At 36.1% G+C, this 21,979-nt stretch overlaps 1 protein-coding gene across 2 annotated transcripts in view; it reads right to left on the bottom strand.

The window, feature by feature from the left end:
* KIAA0825 overlaps positions 1-21,979 on the bottom strand; it is a 330,258-nt gene that overhangs the window by 280,038 nt on the left and 28,241 nt on the right. For both annotated transcript variants that reach the window (XM_081133728.1, XM_081133727.1), the window contains one exon: positions 14,304-14,435. In XM_081133728.1, the coding sequence (XP_080989854.1) occupies positions 14,304-14,434 (131 nt within the window). In that variant the 5' untranslated portion in view covers position 14,435. The remainder of the gene's footprint in view (positions 1-14,303; positions 14,436-21,979) is intronic.

Here is a 21,979-nt window from a genome sequence, read left to right as displayed (position 1 = left end):
ACTAAAGGGGTCAATCCAGCAAGAGGATATAACCCTGATAAACATATATGCACCCAATATAGAAGCACTTAAATTTATAAAAAAACGTCTAGAGGACTTTAAGGGAGAGATCGACAGCAATACAGTCATACTCGGGGACTTTAACACCCCATTGACTTCACTGGATAGGTCTTCCAGACAAAAAAATCAACAAGGAAACAGTGATCCTAAATGACACACTAGATCAGTTGGATTTAATCGACATTTACAGAACATTCTACCCCAAAGCTGCAGAATATACATTCTTCTCAAGTGCACATGGGACATTCTCAAAGATAGACCACATGTCAGGACACAAAACAAGTCTCTATAAGTTCAAGAAGATTGAAATCATATCAAACATCTTCTCTGATCACGATGGCATGAAACTAGAAATTAACTACAATAAAAACACTAAAAGACATTTAAACACATGGAGACTGAAAAGCATGTTTTTAAACAATGGATGGGCTACCAAAGAGATTAAGAAAGAAATAAAAAACTTCCTGGAAACAAATGAAAATGAACACACAACATCTCCAAACCTATGGGACACAATGAAAGCAGTCCTGAGAGGGAAGTTTATAGCACTACAAGCCTACCTCAAAAAACAAGAAAAACTTCTAATAAACTCTCTAACCCTACAACTTAAAAACTTAGAAAGAGAACAACAAGAAAAGCCCAGAGTAAGTAGAAGGAAAGAAATAATAAAGATTAGAGCAGAAATAAATGACATAGAGAATAAAAAAAACAAACAAAAGATCAATGAAACCAAGAGCTGGTTCTTTGAAAAGGTAAACAAGATTGATGAACCTTTAGCCAGACTCATTAAGAAACAAAGAGAGAGGACTCAAATAAACAAAATCAGAGATGAAAGAGGTGAAATAACAACTGACCCAACAGAAATAAAGGATTGTAAGAAAATACTACGAACAACTACATGCCACCAAGCTGGACAACCTGGATAAAATGGATAAATTCCTAGAAAAATACAACCTTTCAAAACTCAATCAGGAAGAGTCAGAAAGTCTAAATAGGCTGATAACTTCTGATGAAGTTGAAGCAGTAATCAAAGGGCTCCCAGCACACAAAAGCCCTGGCCCAGATGGCTTTACAGGGGAGTTTTACCAAACATTCAAAGAAGAATTAACACCTATCCTCCTCAAACTATTTCAAAAAATCCAAGAGGAAGGAACACTTCCAAACTCTTTCTACGAGGCCAGCATTAGCCTAATTCAAAAACCAGGTAAAGACACTGCAAAGAAAGAGAATTAAAGAACAATATCCCTGATGAACATAGATGCTAAAATCCTCAACAAAATATTAGCAAATCGGATCCAGCAATATATTAAAAAGATCATACACTATGACCAAGTGGGATTTATTCCAGGGATGGAAGGCTGCTACAATATTCGCAAATCAATAAATGTGATACATCACAGAAACAAATTGAAAGATAAAAATCATATGATCATATCAATGGATGCAGGCAGGAAAAGCATTCAATAAAATTCAACACCCATTTTTGATAAAAACTCTCAGCAAAGTGGGAATAGAGGCATCATACCTCAACATAATAAAGGCCATATATGACAAACCTACAGCCAACATCATACTCAATGGGCAAAAACTAAAACCATTTCCCCTAAGAACAGGAACAAGACAGGGGTGACCACTTTCACCACTCTTATTCAACATAGTACTGAATGTCCTAGCCACAGCAATTAGACAAGAAGAAAACATAAAAGGCATCTGAATTTGAAAGGTAACAAAACTGTCATTATTTGCAGATGACATGATATTGTACATAGAGAATCCTAAAGACTACACCAGAAAACTACTAGATTTAATAAATGAATTCAGCAAGGTAGCAGGATATAAAATTAATGACCAGAAATAGATGGCATTTTTATACACCAATAATGAACTCTTAGAAAGAGAAACTAAAAAAACAATCCCATTTACCATTGCAACTAAAAAAATAAGATACCTAGGAATAAACTTAACAAAAGATGTAAAAGATCTTTACTCAGAAAACTGCAGGACACTGAAAAAAGAAATAGAGGAAGATATAAACAAATGGAAAAATATACCATGTTCATGGACTGGAAGAATTAACATCATTAAAATGTCCATATTACCCAAAGCAATCTATAAATTCAACGCAATCCCTATTAAAATACCAACAGCATATTTCACAGATCTAGAAAAAACACTTCCAAAATTTATCTGGAACCAAAAAACACCCTGAATAGCCGCGGCAATCTTGAGAAAGAAGAACAAAGTTGGAGGGATCATAATACCAGATATCAAGTTATACTACAAAGCCACTGTAATCAAAACAGCCTGGTACTGGCACAAGAACAGATATATAAATCAGTGGAACAGAACAGAGAACCCAGAAATTGACCCAAGCCATTATGGTCAATTAATATTTGACAAAGGAGGGAAGAACATACAATGGAGTAAAGATAGTCTTTTCAATAAATGGTGTTGGAAAAATTGGACAGATACATGCAAAAAAATGAAACTGGACCACCAACTTACACCATACACAAAAGTAAATTCAAAATGGATAAAAGACTTAAATGCAAGGCATGAAACATAAAAATCCTAGAGGAAAACATAGGCAGTAAAATCTCAGACATCTCTCATAGCAATATGTTTGCTGATACATCTCCTAGGGCAAGAGAAACTAAGGAGAAAATAAACAAATGAGACTGCATCAAAATAAAAAGCTTCTGCACAGCAAAGGAAACCATCAACAAAATGAAAAGGGAGCCCACTGTATGGGAGAACATATTTGCCAATGACACATCGGATAAAGGGTTAATATCCAAAATACATAAGGAACTTATACAACTTAACAAAAGGAAGACAAACAATCCAATTAAAAAATGGGCAATGGGCCTAAATAGACACTTCTCCAAAGAGGACATACAAATGGCTCAGAGACATATGAAAAATGCTCAGAGTCACTAATCATCAGAGAGATGCAAATTAAAACCACAATGAGGTATCACTTCACACCTGGCAGAATGGCTCCATCAACAAGTCAACAAACTACAAGTGCTGGCGAGGGTGTGGAGAAAGGGGAACCCTAGTACACTGCTGGTGGGAATGCAGACTGGTGCAGCCACTATGGAAAGCAGTATGGAGTTTCCTCAAAAGATGAAAAATTGACCTGCCATTTGACCCAGTGATCCCACTTCTGGGAATATATCCTAAGGAACTCCAAACACCAGTCGCAAAGAGCTTATGCACCCCTATGTTCACAGCAGTGCAATTCACAATAGCTAAGATTTGGAAACAGCTCAAGTGCCCATCAGATGAGTGGATAAAAAAGCTGTGGCACATTTACACCATGGAATACCATGCAGCTGTAAAGAGGAAGGACCTTTTGGCCTTTGGTACAGCATGGAGCGAACTAGAGAGTATTATGCTAAGTGAAATAAGCCAGTCAGAGAAGGACAAGTACCAAATGATCTCACTTATATGTGGAATATAAATAACAAAATAAACTGATGAACAAAGTGGATCCAGTAACATAGAAGCTTGGCACACACTGAGGGATCTCAGAGGGAAGGCGGGGAGGGGTGTGAAGGTGGGGAGAGATTAATCAGGGAACTTGTATGTTTATGGGTATGGCCCATGGATGTGGGACTTGGTGTGAGGAAAGCCCGGGGGTGGGATAGATGTGGGGTGGAGGGGGTGGAGGGGATCAGTGGGGTTAAAAGGGGGACATCTGTAATGGTCTCAACAATACAGATAAAGAAACATTTAAAAAATAATAATAATAATAAAATCGTTACTAATGAATACCACATTGCGATACTACCTATATAATAGTTTGAAAATATGGCATACAGTGCTACACGGTGTTCAGGATTACGGTGTAGGTGGTAAAAGTGTATGGAAATGTGCTGGAATGACTAACATCACCAAATCCAGGGTGGGGATGGAAGTGGGATGAGATTGTTGAGAGATACACAGCGAGCTTTAGCAGTAATAGTAACGTTTTCGTCCTTAAACTGAAAAGTGGGTGCATGAATGTTTATCATAGTACTCTATACGGCTTTTCATGTCTCCACATTTCTTAATAAACTTGAACCCCAAAGTGCTTTAATTATAATGACTCAGAATTATCTAAGTTAATGATGAGTACAAGTGGATGCATTACTGAGAGACTGTATGTAATCAATTTATAAAACATTTTTTCAAGGCAATAGACAGTGTGCTTTTGCAAATGATACCTGTGGTAATTTTCTTATTCACTATTCACATCTAGGTTTCTTGAGTATAAAAATTACTTATTGAGTGAAGGCGTATTTGATGAACATTCACTAAATGGTGACTATGTGTTAGGTACTGCGATCTAGCGATGCCAACATGAATAAGACATCATGCCATCCCTAAAGGAATTCTGCCTACCGAGAGGGAGGTATATAAATAAGTAACTACAGTACAGTAAGATCTGATAAGAGGTGTGTATAATGTGCTAAGGGAATGCACAAGAGGGAGCCACTAAACATGCCTGTGGGAGGTGTAGAAAAGGCTTCTCCTTGTAAAAGAAGATTATATGCAAGTGTCTTAACGCTTTAAGAGAATTAATGGAATCATTGTAGTTAGAATTCCCTGACACTTGACCCCTGAGAATTCAGCGCTGAATATTTAATCTTACTGCCATGTCATTTTAAAACTATATTTATTTGGATAATAAAAAATATGAATGTATTTTATGCACACAACTACATTTATGCTCATATATATGTGTGAATGTACATATGCACTATTGCACTTCCTAGGGATTGAGATGTCCTACAATTAAACAGACATAATTTAAAAACAATATTAGCACAAGAGCCTATTGATATCTGGTTGGTTGAGAATAAGGAGAGGAAATGAGAAAAAGAGGAGAGAATAATTACAACATGAAATCTTGAAACTTAAGCTTATTATAAAAACTCTTTCATGATTTAAAACACATAGTCTTTATTATTCAGCCACAAAATAGTTAAAAGAAAAAAATATGTTTCACTGGTAAAAATTATGAGAGCTTTCTTGATGTAAATGTTGCGGGAAACATATATCTGTGAAAACAGAAGGTTAGAATTTTTGTTTTTATTTTTAAAGTCAAGATAGCAGTGTCATGGCAGAGATTAAAGATTATTTTTACAGTATGGGGAATTTAAACATTGAAATACTTTTTTAGAATAGCCCCAAACTTAAAACACCAAAAATGTTCATCAACTGTAGAATGGGATACCTCACGGCAAAGAGAAAGAACGAACTACCGCTTAAAGGAACAACATGGATATATCTCATAAACACAGTGTTGGGCAAAGGGAGCCATACGCAAGAGTCCATGCTCTATGCTCCCACGGGAGTCAAGTTCAAGCTGGGAAAGATAATTCATGGCTATAGGAGGCTGGATAGCAGTTGTTCTAGGGAGGTAGTGACTGGAAGGGAACACAGAGTGTTTCTGGATTGCTGGCGATGTTCTACTTCTTGACTTGGGTGATGATTACACGAACGTGTTTCTGATATGATAATTCATTGAGCTCTATAACCTCTGATTTTGAAATGTCCTGTATTTATGGTACTCTTAAATAAAAATTTAAACGAACAAAAAAAAAAAGCTTTTACATTGTGATGCTCTTGTTTATACTTCTTACCCACAACATAAATTCAGTCTAAGGAAAAGGCTTTTTCAATTCTATCACATGCTTAAAAGCACAAAGAAATAGTTGTGAGGTAAATCGAGTTTTCTGGGTTTTAGTTAAGTCCCACTTATCTAATTAGATTACTAAAATTCCTTGGAATTAACAGGTAATTAGTAGTGAAGAGGGCAGATGGACAAAATCTAGTTTGTAATTAAACTATAAGTAAGCCATGAAATAAAAATTCATTTTCCTAAGACAAAGATATTTATGAATAATATTTTTTAAAGGCTGAGAAAAGGATTCATAAAACAACTATTTCAATGACTAAAATGTGTAGAAAGAAATTAAACAGAACTGTTTTATGCAGAACTGTTTTCAATTTCAGAAAGGTTTTGGTCATTTCAAAATGTTTTAACCATACTTCCAAGGAAAAAACTTCACCACCTAATCCTGTTAACACTATGTCTCTGAATCTGTCTCAGATGTACCCTCCTCTTCCATTTCCATCCTGAAAGACTGGGCTCAGCTTCTCAGTCCCTCATCTGGACCATATTAATATCCTCCCAAGATCCTATTGTCGATCCTCCTTTTGTTCAGAGTTATTCTAGAAGGAACATAGTATGAAAGAAACTTTAGAGTAGGGCCCTCTGTAATTTGTTGCTTTATATCACCAATCCTCACAACAAAAGTTTAGAGAGGCTCTTAAATGGTCCAGATTGCTGTAAGAAAGTTCAGACCAAGTGTATGGCTATACCAACCTACAAAATCTAAAGCATTTTCAAAAGAGTCAACAAATTGTGAAATACGCCCCAAACTTGCAGTCAGTGGCAGAGCAGCCCTGGCAGTACCACAGTGAGGAGGACCTGACCAGAGTCAGCCTAGAGTTATATCCCAAGACACAGTTAGATCTCTTAGATTTACACCTGACTTGGGAATCACTTTTCACAGACTAGTTATGGGCTAGACACAGACGTGACACAGGGCTATGTTAACAATCTAAAAAGAACTTTCCAGGAATGTCCTATAGGGATATAAAGACAAGGCAGTTTAATGCCCATGACAAGCAAGAATAAGTTAACGTTCTTTCTTTTTTATCTCTGGAAACTCGTCCAGTACTCTCAGCACAATTACCAAAGCGAGAATGTGGTCTATTCATTCAAACTGAATCCATGCAAGCTGAAGCCAGGAGAAAAGCAGGGGATCTGCACCGGCATTAACTAACTATGCCAGTTCCCTTGATTCTCTTCCTGAAGAGAGAGAAAGAAGACAGAGGGAGAACCTGCGTACTCATGAGAATCAGAAGAGATCTGGGAGCGCTTCTAGTCTACATCTTTATCCCCACTGCCTGGATAAATTCAACCACTAAGCCAAAGAGGAGATTTGACTAAAAGTTACAAACAGGGTTTTAATAATACCTCTGGTCACCCTGTAAGGCGGCAGGACATACAGCATGCATCCTCACATACCGCCAGGGCTAAAGAAGATGGTGCAGCCCTGCTGGGGAATGATTTGGCGAGAGTAATTGTGCAAATTCTAAGAGACTATTGCTCTTAGATCAACACTGACAAGGAAGGAAGGATACACACATGTATGTGTATGTAGTAATGGTAGAAAGACTGAAAATCATGTAAATTCTCAACAAGAGGGAACTGGCTTAATAAACTGTTGGATACACATAAAAGTAAAATGAAAAAGAATGAAGTAGAATTATATGGAGAGATTTTTTAATGTATTAAGTAAAAAATTCTAATTATAATAAATACATATTGGGTGGGCAAAAGTAGATTTACAGTTGTAATACAAATAAATAATATAATAATTAATAAACACAAGAATAAACTGTTTCATGTACTCACTTCTGTAAGCCTACTTTTGCCCACCCCGTATAATTCCCATTTGGGTAAAAAAGAAAATACATTTTGGGGCACATGCTTATATATGTAGAGAATACTTCTGGATAATTACACAATAATTTACCAATATAGATTACCTCTGAAGAACAAGGCTAGCAGGATCAGAGGAGTAGGGAAGCTTTTCCTCACCTCTGTCCTCATACTCAGCTTTTATTATCTGCTTTTCTCTGCTGTATGAAATTTTCCATGAGTATGTATTGCTTTTATAATGTAAAAATACTTAATGAAAAAGAAAAAGTATTCAATGACAGCTTCTATCACATTCTACTGATCTAACTTCACACTAGCTTAAGATAAAGCAACCACAGTAGATGCTGAACAAACATGCCTAACATAAATTTATTGACTGTCTTCTAGAAGACTTGTAGGGGGCAGTGCTTCCAGCCCCCTCACTCAGCTCCCATCCCAGGAACTATAGGAGGATATTCTTAGTTGAGACATTCTAAAATTAAGATTGTGATTAGTAATGGTGGTGGTGTTAGTGATGGTTTTTAGACAAGGTATTGACTCTGCTGAATCTCTGACAAGGCCCTTTTCCAGGGAAAGCTGGTAGAGCTGGGTTTGGACAAGGTATCAATCACCTAACAGGAAGATAAGCCAGCCAGAGCAGTCACATCTTGTTACCCTCCCTTGGTCTTGACCTCACAGCTGATCCAGGTTTTCACTGGCACCCCAGGTGTTACTTCAGAAGTGGGGGCTTACTTCCCACTGGTCTATCAACTATGATTCTTAGTGGCCTAACTATTGTTGGCTCAATCTCCTTATCAGGTCTAGGTTTTAAGTGCCACATTATTTATTCATACTCTTGTTGTCATAGCAGTTTATAAGTAGGCAGACACTTGCTTCGCTTTCCTTATTTTCCATGAAAAGATAATAACAATAATATTCTTTAGGAAGATGCTCAAAAAATGATTCTTTTGTTTTCTCTCCAGATATGGTTGAAAGTTCTAAAAAGGTCTTCTGGGTACCGTGATCTTGCTTCCCCGACGTGAATGAATCTTCCTGGTATCTCTCTTCGGTAGCTATAATCTGCCTTTGATTTGTCTCCCTGTTTCTTGGAGTGTTGCTATTTATAGTTATAGATTTGTTTGCTTCCTTCTATCTGCCCAATTGATCCATTTTTCAGCTGGGGGTCAATAACCAAAAGCTATGACATTAGGTGGCAGTGACACACTCACGATCCTTAAAGTGAACACATGTGTATATTATATAAACAGTGTGGCACCACCTTCAATGAAAAATTTATACCAAAGCTATGTAGTTTTCTTTATTCAGTGGTATTATATAAAACGCCCCTTAACTACATTAGTGATTTAACAATGGATTTAACCTATAGGAAACCATATTTAGTAGGAAATAAGTAAAAGAGTTAACATTTATTGAGCCTTAGTTATGTTAGGCACTGTGACAAGCATTTGAAATACACAAATTTCATTTAATCCATGTTTTATGAGATAGGCATTATTATTCTCAGGGGTAAAGCAACCCAAGTAAAGGCACATAGTTTAGAATCTACTAATAATTGACTTCTCAGAACATCATTTTGCCTCCTGGTGCTCTGGGAAACAGTTCTTTATTGTTTTATAACTAATTGGCCAAGAGTCTGTGAAGCTAAAACACTTAAAAGTAACTTATACTTTTAAAAAATGTCAAACACTTAAAACTTATGTATTACTTGAAAGAATCTGTTAACAATCATCTAATGGAGATACTGATCCCACACTTTACCCTACTCGTCTCGGCCTCCTAAAGTAGAGGTCTAAGAGAAGCATTGAGGGCTCCCAGTGTAGGACTATGGAGAAAGGTGTTAGGAATATCATAGACATTCACATAATGGAGCTAGGAGTGACTAAAATTGATGAGAATAAAGTAGGTTAATAGGCCACCATAAAACAGAGTGGCTTGTCTTCCTCCTACTCACCCCCATTCCTACCTGTATGCATCACTGGATATCAGGTTGAGAGCTTCAATGGGAGGACTGGGAACGTTTAAAAAGTAGAAAATATGAATGGAGTTGGGGAAATTTTAGGCTACTGAGCTGCTGAGGGCTGGGATGTTGTCTGCCTGGGAGGCATTTTTAATTCTGAGGAAGATGAGAGTATTAAAACGAACCCAGACAGGAGAAACTAGAAAGTAGCTGTTTAGGTCTTACTCTGGAATTAAGGATATGGGGAAACCTTTCAGGTTTCTTTCCATGTGACCTGGTCTTGTTTAGCAGCATATAAGAGGTAGGGATTCTGTCAGATGAAATACAGAAGAATAGAGAAATGCAAAAGAGAAGCACAAACCCAGGTAGTTAAAAAAGGAGCAAATAATCTTCACATTCTCTTGTTATTACTAAATAACTAACAAAATGCTTCCAGAAATAATAATGCACAGTACAGTCTTTAAAATGACTAATTTTGATTTTACATAGTTTTCTTTGGCTATATAATATATTAATGTGTGTGTGTATCCACTGGCAGATTTGTGGTTGTGCCATGACAAATCCAAAGTTGACAGCATATTTGAAGATTTGTTTTGGTTACTTCCTCTAGAACTTTAGGCCATCATGTGGAAACTCTAAAGAAAATTTTCATATATAAGTCCAAAAAATTGAAGCATTATGTGAGAAGTAAGTGTAATCTATGGAATAGGTATCCTCTATGAATAAGCATGGTTAAAGTTATAGAAACCATGCATCCAATATTCTGTCTCAAAAAGTTAATGCCAACCTTCACCCCACCCCCATAACTAAGCTCCCAGATTCAGACAAATATTATTGATGGTAGCACTTGTTTTTTTCTCTATGTCAAAAAAAAAAAAGTAGTAATCTTGCACCAGTACCAGCAAAACTGATGTCCTGTGAGGTTCATACAGATTGTCTATAATTACAGAACAGAAAAGTAAAATAAGCTCTTAATGATACAATTATATCTGTCCAACTGAACATTAAGAGGAGAAAAATCATTCTACGTCACATTGTGAGCCCAAGAGAACTTGTATACCCTAATATCTTGTTAAACTAATAAGGTCCATTCAGCTTAAAATATATTTCAGTGCTGTGTGCAGTTTTTAGTTGCTGAACTCACTGAGTCTGTGGGTACAACATTCATGTATTCCTCTCTGGTAGGTTATTTACCCTCTTGTTACAAATTTTAATCTGTGTTAAAGTAAATGATTCACTCTCACTGATTTCTGCTGTCAAACCTAAGAGACACCTAGCTCTGACTTGAGAATGGGACCAAGGATGTAAAAGTGAAAATGGTCCGAGAGAATGACAGCCTCTTAAAGGGCAGGTGAAGGTTCAGTGACCTCTGGGCACTCTTGTCCATTCTGGTGAATCACTGCTTTGGGGAAGCAAAGACCCTGTGGCTCATAAAAGTTGATAACATTAAGAAGGAGGGAAGGAATTCACACTTAGACTTCAAGGTGACTGTTAGAAATACAACTTTAAAAATTTAAGGGTAAGGAAAAATGTAATATTTAAAAATGAATTACTAATGTTTTTTTCTTTAAAAAGTATTGGGAAAACTCATATCATACAGATGTTCATTACTTATTCAATGTACACCATTGAGAGATAAATAGAACTGTTCAAATACAAAAATGCCAAGGGTAATTCAACGACTGCAGTGTAAGTGTGGCATAACTGATTCGTCATGACATACAATTTTCTAAAAGCTATTCTGTTAGAAGGCAATAAATGAGTGCATAAATGATTTACACTCTTCTGAACTATGGTTATTATTCAGTATTTTATTTTTAAAAATATATACACCCTATACTATTATGTTTATTCTCTAGAGTATAATAAAAACATAATTGAATTTGATGAAAAATAGACTTGATTCTAAATGTACCATACAGTACATACAGCTACTCCCTTATTTTATTCGTTGTAAAGATCAATGGTCACTTGAGGTGGTTCTGCTCAAGGTTTGTTTTAATATATGGACAATAAAATATTTTTAATTTAAAAATTATATCCTTATATTCCATGTTATATTTTCTTTTTAATACTAACATCTGAGTTTTGACCTACATAACAATTTATGGATGCAAAATACAGTATTTTAATCACTGCTTTACTTCTAAATATGATTTCTTATTGACTAGGAAGGGCAGGAAATGAACTACAGATGGTTTAGCAAATAAAAATGAAGCAGTCTTCAACAAAAGCATCAGAGTTTGGTGGCTGGTTTTGTTTTAATGGGACCTATATGCTATTATGAACGAAGAAGGTTATCTTTTAAAAAATATTAAAAATTTGTTTTAATATAACCATCTCTGGAATTTATATAAATGACTTGTTAATCCATTTTCATTTATAATTTCCTTTGAGTTAGAAACTCTGTCACATAATATATATATATATATATCTATAACCTAAGTATATATAATTACACTAAAGTTCAATATAGCTATTTTATATTGCTATATAATATAAATTATAACATATACTATAGTATGGTTAAGTCATATATATGCTATATTTAAAAATTATATTCATAAATATTACATAGAAGATAAGGATATAATTTTTAAATAAATAGAGAGTAAGGGCGAATACAAATGAAAAATAAGAGACAGTGCTCCCTGTTTTAAATAAGGGAAAATCTGAGAAAAGGATCGGATTGGATAAGGGACTTGAGACCCTGTAAGATCCAGAAAAGGGATTGGATAGGGGGAAGACCCAGCACAAGCCCACAAAGAGCCAGGAAAGACACTGTTTAGTTTGAAGAAAGCCTGCTCTCTCCCAAGCCTGAAATCATATAATCAAAGCTTAACAAAGGCCCCTCTAGGTAGCCCAAGTTCATCTGTCTGTTCATGGGTCCACCCATGGGCGCAGGTGCAGGGCCGGGTGCAGCAGTGCAGCACTGTGCGAGAGGCTATGCTAACGGGTTGTACCTACTAGGCAATATAAAGGGGTAAGATTCCTTTCTGTCTTTGCATTCTCTTAGCAAATTACCTGTATGAGCACTGCATTCTGGTTTACTGCTTATTGAATAATAAAAGTTTTTCTTTCTTGTCTGCCTTTGTGTAGAGGAGTTCCAGGATGGAAAAACATTTCATTTTAATTATAATTCCCCTACAATATGCTATCTTTTGAATCTGTTATCTATGCCGATTATTATAATGGTAAAAAATTAACTGTATTTTCATATAAAACTTGAGGAAAAAATAATAGGAACAGTTCGCTTGCTTGGTTCAGTTCTTTGACAATTCAATATAACTATTCCTTAAATTTTAAAAAAGGAAATACTATGTTATCATTCTGCAATAGAAATTTTGACAGTGGCTTGCATATTTGTAGCCCATATTAGGTGACTTAGGACATTTGCCCAAAAAGATTCAAATAAGTGAACTGACTCAAGAGCCCAGAAATGCATATGAAGACAAAGTCTATTCTATCAAAGAACATGTATTAGTGGGAAACTACTTAGCTGTCCCAGCTTCCCTCAGCGTTTGGTAACACTTCTGGAGTAGGTAATGAAGACTAATATGACATAACAATTCTCTGTGGAGTCCCTAGCCTCCCAAGTAAATGAGAAAGAGACAAGATGACAAACATTATATACAAATAATTTATTTTCAGTGTTCTGTTTTTAGCACTTCAAACAATCTCTGGCTTTATACTAATATTTTATTTCAATACCTTAATTTAAAATTTAACATTTTTGTGCTAGGCCATCAAATGAGAATGCTTAACTCTAAACATATGCATGAAAATCCAGACCAACAATATTGGCAAAAATCTAAGAAATCATTAATAGCAATTCAATAAACTTTAATTTATCTATTTGAAGTTGTTATCATTGCAATTTGTTAGTTAATATTAATAGTAGGAAGAGAGCAAAGAGGAGGCCAGACATTATAAGCATGGTCATCTGGGCAGCTTCACCAGGAAGCTACAGCTTTTTGCTCCTCAGGGAACCACTAGTCCATTCCCTGAAAATCACTGGGGAAAGGGCTGGAACAGAGAGGGAGATAGACTCATGCACAGTAAAGTCAGGGTGATGTAAGGAAGGTGCTTGCCTGTCAGTCTAACCTATGAAAAAGATCATTGGCTAGGAGGGGGTAGCAGCTGCAAGCATGCAAAATCTTGGAAGGGTAAAATCCACAGACAAAGTGTTCCCTTCTCTTCTTCTTGTGCTCCCTCTTGCTCTATGACTTGCACTAGCCCGTGTTTCTGTGTGCTCACCTCCATAGCCATGTGGGCTTAAGCAACCACATGGCCTATGGCCATATGGACTCCACAGGCAAGGTGCTGGACTGGACTGGACTTTATTATGGAGCAGAAATTCTGGGCAGTGGCGTTAATTCTGGCCCTCTGAAGACAAAATTGGACTTCTTGCATGGCAAAATGGACAGAAATGGGACTTTGGAGAGGAACCCCCTTAATTTTACATCATCAATAATGTGTTCCATAAAACCCCATCTTCCCCTGGGGGCCTCAGGAAATTCTTTTCCTTGTGGCAACCCAAGAACTCTACTTCCACTGATAGCAAAGGCAGTGCCTATATTTTTTTAGTTTTATTTAAAGTACTAATCAGATCAGGAAAATCACATTTAATTTGGGGGGGAAGGTCTCATCAATTTTTTTCAGTAAAGCTAATGACAATGAAAAGCTAAAATTATCTAACAGGAAACAATAAAACTAGACTAAGTAAAATTTGTGTAAATTAAAAATGAAACTAACTTGTTTTAAATAATTAGCAATATTTACCTTGCAGCATTTTGTTCTATCTTTTCCTCAATGTCACTGAAGATCTGCTTAAACTCCAAGTCTCCAGGAAATGAATTTAACAAACAATGTAGGTCGAAAGAATTATGGGAATATTCATCTTCCCAATCCATTCTGAGAAACAATAATAAAAAATATGTTAGTTACCCCCAAATAAAGGAAAAAACCTACCTCAAGTTGTGATACTAAATCAAAATCAATAATTCCCATTTTTGGGCAAAATGAAATATAACAGTAGAAAAACTAGGGTATTGTTAAACTAGGTAGAGTTTTGTTATTTAAATTCATGAGGTGTGACTTAATTTTCACACTTTTCTCTAGTTTGAAAGCTGAACAAAACAGCACCCCTCAGAGAGTACTTATAAACATCCTGCTGCTTCTCACTGCAACCACGCTCTGCAAAGAAAATCACAAAGCCTCACAGACCACTGTGAACAAAGGTGGTTGCAGAAAGAATTTAACACCTTTCCACTCTTACCAACAAACTGACTTGGAAATGGTAACCTTAAAACTGTTAAAGCCTAATCTCCTGGCCCAATTTATATATATAAAAGGCAAGAAATTCTCCTCTCTGATAACTAAAACTTAAATATGCTACCCCTTATAGATGTGCATTTTACCACTATCAAAGCATTATTCATCCATTCATTCCATATATATTTATTGAAAGTTTGATCAGTAAGAAGCATTGCTGTCAAAGCTGGGGATATAGCTGCAACAAGTCAAAGTCCCTACCTTTATGGAGTTTTTATTCTGGTGGTGAAGGTAGATTTTAAAAACACATAAACAGATATATTTCATAAAAGATCACATGGTGAGAAGTGCTATGTGAACATGTCTATCAGGGCAATGGGACAGACTAAGAATGATAGAGTTGGTACAGACTGTGAACTATTTTATTTAGGGATATGTTATTTTTGGATATAAAATAGTGCTTATAAAATATTTTGATGACTGATGGTGTTACTGGCGTGGTGACAAGACTTCGGTTCTTGTCTTCTTGAAGAAAAAATGTCAATCAAGAGACAAAGTGTGCCAAAGTAAGAATTTATTGGCCGCAGGAAAAATATATTTAGGACAGTGAACTAGAAGCAGCAACAGGAGAGACTAGGCTGGGCTGCTTTGCTCACTGAGAAGTCAGAGAAAAGGGGGTTAGCCTGGGATGAACTGCTGCTGCCCATTGCTTCCCAGGTTGCAAGACTCCTGTGGTTCCTTAGAGGGAAGAAGAGGAAAGGGAATGATGAAGGTGAGCTCCCCTGGGGGAGAGCGCACCCTGGGTGTATCTCTCCCCCCCCACCCCACACCCCACCCCCGTAGAAATCTTAGGGGAGGTCCCAGGGGATGCTCTTAGTAGAATATTCATCAGCTTTCCAGGTATGCTTTTTTAGGGTCATGGTCTCCACTGATTCATCAGCACCAGGGCAGGGGGTCATTAGTCAAGCAGCTTGTCCTGAAGCAGCTAAGGTGTCACAAGTCTGGTTTTGCTGCTTTTCAGGGCTAGGAGCTGAAATACACCTGAGGCCTAGATGTTATCTTTAGGGAGGAAAATGTCAGGGGGTGTCTAAACAGCATGACTAGCAATATGCTAGGGGAGGAAAGGTTACCCTGAGGGCCAGGTTCTTGTTTTCCCAGTTTTGTACCTTGTTAGGCATCTGGGACTTTTTGCCTTGGTGAGTTTCTGTACCTGACCCATTGTCCTTGCTCTGCTCATGTCTGTTTAACTGCCTATAACAATGGTGTAAATGAATGAGAAAATTAAACATTAAATTATAACAAATATACATGAAATAAATATTAACAAAAAAAGGTTTAGGTAAATGTGGTTTTGTTAGGGGCAGAGATGTTGATCATGCTCTGTTGACCGTGATTGCTAGCTATAATTATAAGAAATATTAATCATGTTCTGTTAACTGTGATTGTTCTAACTAGAAAAAGCACTTTCTAACCTGGCTGGGAGTTGTACACCCCTGGACATGGGAATTATTCTTGGAATGTGGTCCATTTTCCTTTTCCGAGAACTGCCTGTCATCATGGAAAGATTAACAACCTCGTGGCCAAAACAATGGAATCCTGGAAGTACCTGCTCATTGCAACTCCCAGCCCACATTGCCTGTAATCTGGTCCTGGAGGCTCCCATCTGGAGTCCCAGAGGCGTCTGCCTTTTACAACCCCCCCAACACACATTGCTTGTAACCTGTTAGTATTATACCTTGCATACTTCCCCATGCCTATAATTCTTACTTTCCCATGTAATTGTTGTCCTTCTACCCAATATAAGAAGCTGGCTTATGGGGGGAGAGGGAGCGGCAGAGCAGATATTCATGGATGACCATTACTCCTCTCCCAATTTGCTGGCAATATTGGAATAAAAGCTCATATGTGATTCAACCCTGTCTCTGCTTAATTGGATCAAGTGGTGACAGGCAGCCTGGACCCATTGTTGTCTGGTTTCAGTTTTAGTTTGGATAAATACAGAATACTTGAAAAATTATCTAAAAAGTTTTGCAGAGGCTATAAAACTAATATATGTGATATATGTAATATATATAATACTAATAAACTCATCTCTAATTATTTAATTATTAATACAGCTAATTTGTTAAACTATAATGAAATAGCTGAAGATTTCTCTTAGGTCCTACCTGAAACTTCAAAGAATTATTCTTAGAACAAAGCTTTTATTTTTCTTCAGAGATACTATTTTAAAAGAAAAACATTCAATTAAAATGTTTTAATGTAAAAGTCTATGGCATCACAAGGTTTGTCATTTGTAGACTCAATCAGTTCCAAATACAGAATAAGTGGTTTAGAAAGTCACCCCCAGGTGTGCCTCTGTGGTATGTGGATTATTTTGAGCTAAAGGCAACCAAGACCTTGCAAACCCAAGAGAAATTTTTGCCCTCCCCCACCCCTTCGCTACCTAGAAGAATTTGAATTAGGGCGCCTTGCCCATAATAAGAAATTATCCAAGGTAATCTGGTTTGACCTGTCTCTATGGCAAGATAAACTAATAGTTCCTGAGCATCTGCTTTTCTTATCATCCTGCAATGACCTTCCTCCCCTCTGAAGCCCCAAGGCGATCCTAAGCTCAGAAAGTCACATATACCTCATTTTTGCTTTCTGTCTTTGAAATTCCCATGCATGTGGGGTTTCCATGCGTACATATGTATTAAATTTGGTTATTTTATCTTGTTAATCTGTCTCATGTGGATTTAATTATTAGACCAGCAGAAAGAACCGTGAAGGAAGAAGAAAGTTTCGGCCTCCCCAAAAGCACAGATATAACATTTTAAAATAGCAAAATCTGAATACTTCTGAATCTTTCTCATTTAAAATATTTTGCAGTAAATATTGTAATTTCTCATTTAAAAACAAATATTTACTATAATGTGCCATAATAAAGATTAATTTGAAATCAAGCTAAAACAAAACAAAACAAAAAAGTAGAAGGTAAATGGTAGGAACCTCCATGTCCATCAGAAGTTATACTTCATCAGGGCATCAAGACCTCATTATTTCCATATAACACATGAGATAGATATCTTCATATATTCCTAGCAGCTCAACTAGTTAACAGCTATTATCAGAATAGTCATTTTTAAGTCCAATGACCATTATTACTAATAATAAATTTAGTTTATGTATTTGCATACTTTTAAATCATTTTGGGTAGTTCAACTCTTCAGATGATGAGCTATTCAAAATTTGTCACAAAAAATAAAATTTCACTTTTGTAATGAAAAAAATTTGATTGGCTGAGGGTTCCTGCAGAGAACTCAAACTTAGTAAATATTTCCTTCATAGTAAGCCTCTCTGTTAAAAAAGCAAGTTATAGTATCAATACTCTGTTCAGAGTTGTACCAATTAGTCAATATTATAAAGCCTCATTAATTCATATAACACATATTCAAAACTTAAGAAAATATGTATAGAAGTCAGCTTAACTATAATAGCAGAAGAGCAATATGATTTGTTGTATATCTACTATGTTTAAGGTACTTTATATACAGCATCTTCCTTAATTCTCATAATAACCCTATGAAACAGTTATCATCCTCATTTAGAGGAGGAAACTTGGGCCCAAAGAGATCAACCAACACGTCCATGTGGCATAGCTACCCAGTGTTAGGGGCACAGTTTGAACCAAATCTATTTGGTTCTAAAACTTGAGGGTGCTTGTACCTCAACAAATGAATCACTCATTGCATATAAAACATAGTTTTGTAGAAATTATATTAACCAAAGTGTTAAAATGGTTATCCCTGGATATTTAGACTACGGCTGATTTTTACTGACTTTTTATACTTAGCATTTTCTTGTTTTTGCAACAAGTACTTATCATTTCATATATAATTAGTAAAAATACTTTAAAAAGAAATTACCACTGCTCTCAGGGGGCTTATGATTTTTTATTTTACATTTTCTGTCTCTTCATTTGAAACGTCTTCCATCCTTAACACTTCTCTCTTGCTAATTCGTGCTTATCATTTTATTCAAAAATCTACTTCAAAACTTACATAATTCCTAAATATCTCTTGACTATGACCATTTCATCAAACTTTTTGTATAATTTTGTATTATTTGTGCTTGCAAATGCTGTTAAAAGAAAGTGGGTTTTTTGTATTATTTTGATAATGAGTGTGTGTTTTATGTCCTTCATTGAAATCAGTTCTAGAGTAAAACAAAAATAAACTGAAACATGTTGAGCATTCAGACACGGTTGGTAATCATCACTTTGAAGGATTCCCAATCTACATGTTGTGTGACTTTTCTCTATCTAACCTCAGTAGAGAAGTTAATTAATAAACCCAAAGAATGTGTTGCAGGAATGTCATTTGATACCAATGATAGGGTACCAGAATGCTGACGGTTCTGGGTTTTCATGTGACTGGTATACATGTTTCCATACTTATATTGTTCCAAGGTGATGAAGGATAAGAGACGCTAGAGTCACCTTTTAGGTATAAGATGCTGTGTGATAGGATTTAAATAACAAACACACACACAAAACCTGATGAGCAAAATATAACTAAGGATGAGAAAATTAACCCAAGTAAATAGTGACTCACAGGACAGACATAAGAAATAAATAAGGGAGAGTAGACTGTGGTACGCAATGCCAAAGTCTGGATTTAGAAATGTCCTCTACATTGGCAGTGATCATCGAGGCGCTGTGGTGAGAAAGAAGCATGCACTGAGGGCATCAGCATAGGCGCCAATCCCCCCATTTCCTTACCTGCGCTTCCCCGGGGCCCGGTGTGTCTGCCACTGCGGAAAGAGGCTGGACAGTCTCTCCTTACAAGGAGCAGAGACAGCAGAAAGAGTAAGGCCATAGAAAAGGGGGTCACTGCTCTTCTCTAAAAGATAACTATGACTCCAACAACAGAAAAGTAAGTGATTGAGAAACCAAGGTAACATGGGGTATTTTAGAAAGAGAGAGCTGACTAAAAGCTTTAGGGGGGGAAAAGGAAGAGGTGGTGGAGTTGTAGGTAGGAATATAGCTTTACAGTCTCTTTATGTTCCTGTATTTCCAACTATTAAACTGTCATCAGGGAGATAATAATAATAATATGACATAATGAATGAGGTCTCTTATCCTAATCCATGATAAATAAAAAATGGGGGCTATAACTCCTTAAAGTACAATAACTTTGTTTTTGAAGCTGCCATTCTGCAATATTGTTTTTAAATGTTCATTCTCCTGTAATGTTTCTGATCATTTTTTATAAGATTAAAAATACAGTGCTTAATATTTCAAACACGTATGAACATCCAATCTAATATTAATTATTGCCTTTAAAAATGAGTTATGTTTGAAGAATTATATCTAAGCCAAACATCTGTAGATCATGTTTCAGCCGTAGGCAAATTGTAACAGTTGAGTTATAAATTCCTAAGAACAGTGACTATAATAAAATATGAGCATATTATAAGCACTGCCAGAAAACATTACAATAAAGAAATAAAAGAAATCATACTTTATGTGACCAAAAGAAAGCTCAAAAAAATAATTTTGGAATTTCACTTGTCCTTTAACATATTTCAAAATGATACTTTTCTATTGTAGGGTCTCTCTCTCTCTTTTTTAAAAAATTTAAACACATATCATGGTGAGAGTCCTTATTTTATCTTTTCTCTGTTTCTTCAATAACAAAAATTGGGAGTGTCATTCTTCTTATAACCAACACTAATCCAGAGTGACATTTCTTATAACCAACTAATAAATGCCTAAAAAGAACTAAAATATACACACACACATATACATATGTGTGTGTGTGTGTGTGTGTGTGTGTGTGTGTATATATATATATATATATATATACACACACTAACGGTTAGGAAGAAATCCACAATGCAATTGAGTTAGTAAAGAGGAAACAATAGGACCATGTGACTTTTCCTCTGTGGAAAAGCCCAGCGAGGAGAATCATATACCTTCTGTGAATGGCATGTGGACTTGTCTACCAGCTCTGGTGCACCGGAAGTCTTAGTATTCAACATCACTGTCTAACCTAAAATAAACACTGTTAAAGAGCATGGTAAGGAAGTGGGGTGTTTTGATTAATAAAAAATAACTACACATTCTACCTATAACTAAACAAGTTTCAAAGTGTTACACTATGATAAAACACACTTAACTCTAAATATTATTGAACCAAGAGTCAATAGGCTTGAGTCCTCGTTCTGGTTCTCCCTAAAATATTCTAAGAAGCAACTAGCCCATGCTTCTGGGCTACTCTGACTTGGCACAGTCTTCCCCAACAAAAGATTTCTGAGGCCAACTGACTTTGGGCATTGTGCCTCCAGAAGGAAAACGGAGACATCAGAGAACCATCTCTTCACAGGCATTGATTGTATCCTTATCTATTATTCTTCATATTATTTGTATTGTTCTTTGTATTGCTGGTTTAGTTTGAGTTGCTGGTTTGATAACAGAACAAAGTGAAAATAAACTATGACCAGGTCATTATTATTAAAATTGAACCAGCCTTTTCTGGCCTGGTTCATTTTTACTTTCCCATTCATATCTAGTCACAAAGTGGTCTTCCTGTATCATTCACAAAGTCCTACCACCATTCTATAATTCAAAATTTAACTTTTACTACCTTTATTGATTTCAGGGAGAGGAAAAGAAAGGGAGAGAGAGAGATAGAAACATCAATGATGAGAGAGAGTCATTGATCGGCTGCCTCCTGCACACCCTGGACAGGGGATTGAGCCTGTGACCCGGGCATAGGCCCTGCCTGGGAATGGAAAGGCTATCTCCTGGATCTTAGGTCAATGTTCAACTGCTGAGCCATGCCCGGCCAGGTTGTTTTTGTTTTTTTAAAGCTAGATCTTCCCTTATGATACTTCAAAGTTGTCAGTAATTTATTTCTTTTCATCAATTACTGGAAGTAAAAATTTAATGTTTTAGTCTCCCTCAAAGACTAAGAAACAACACAAGCAAATCTCAACTTGTTGATAGTCATTTAGAATCCCTTATGCATTAAAGTCTTGTACTGGGGAATAAAAACTTGTTATTCTATTCCATTTACTTTTCAACTCTCATCTGTATATTAGGTTTTACTCCACAGACTATTATACTTTCCATAAATAATTGTGAAAGTTCTGATTATTATAATTATATGGACTAGAATATTAATATACAGCCAATA

The sequence above is a fragment of the Miniopterus schreibersii genome (genome assembly GCF_964146895.1).
Source record: "Miniopterus schreibersii genome assembly, chromosome: 3".
Lineage (NCBI taxonomy): Eukaryota > Metazoa > Chordata > Mammalia > Chiroptera > Miniopteridae > Miniopterus > Miniopterus schreibersii.
This window is presented reverse-complemented; position numbering and strand designations above follow the sequence as displayed.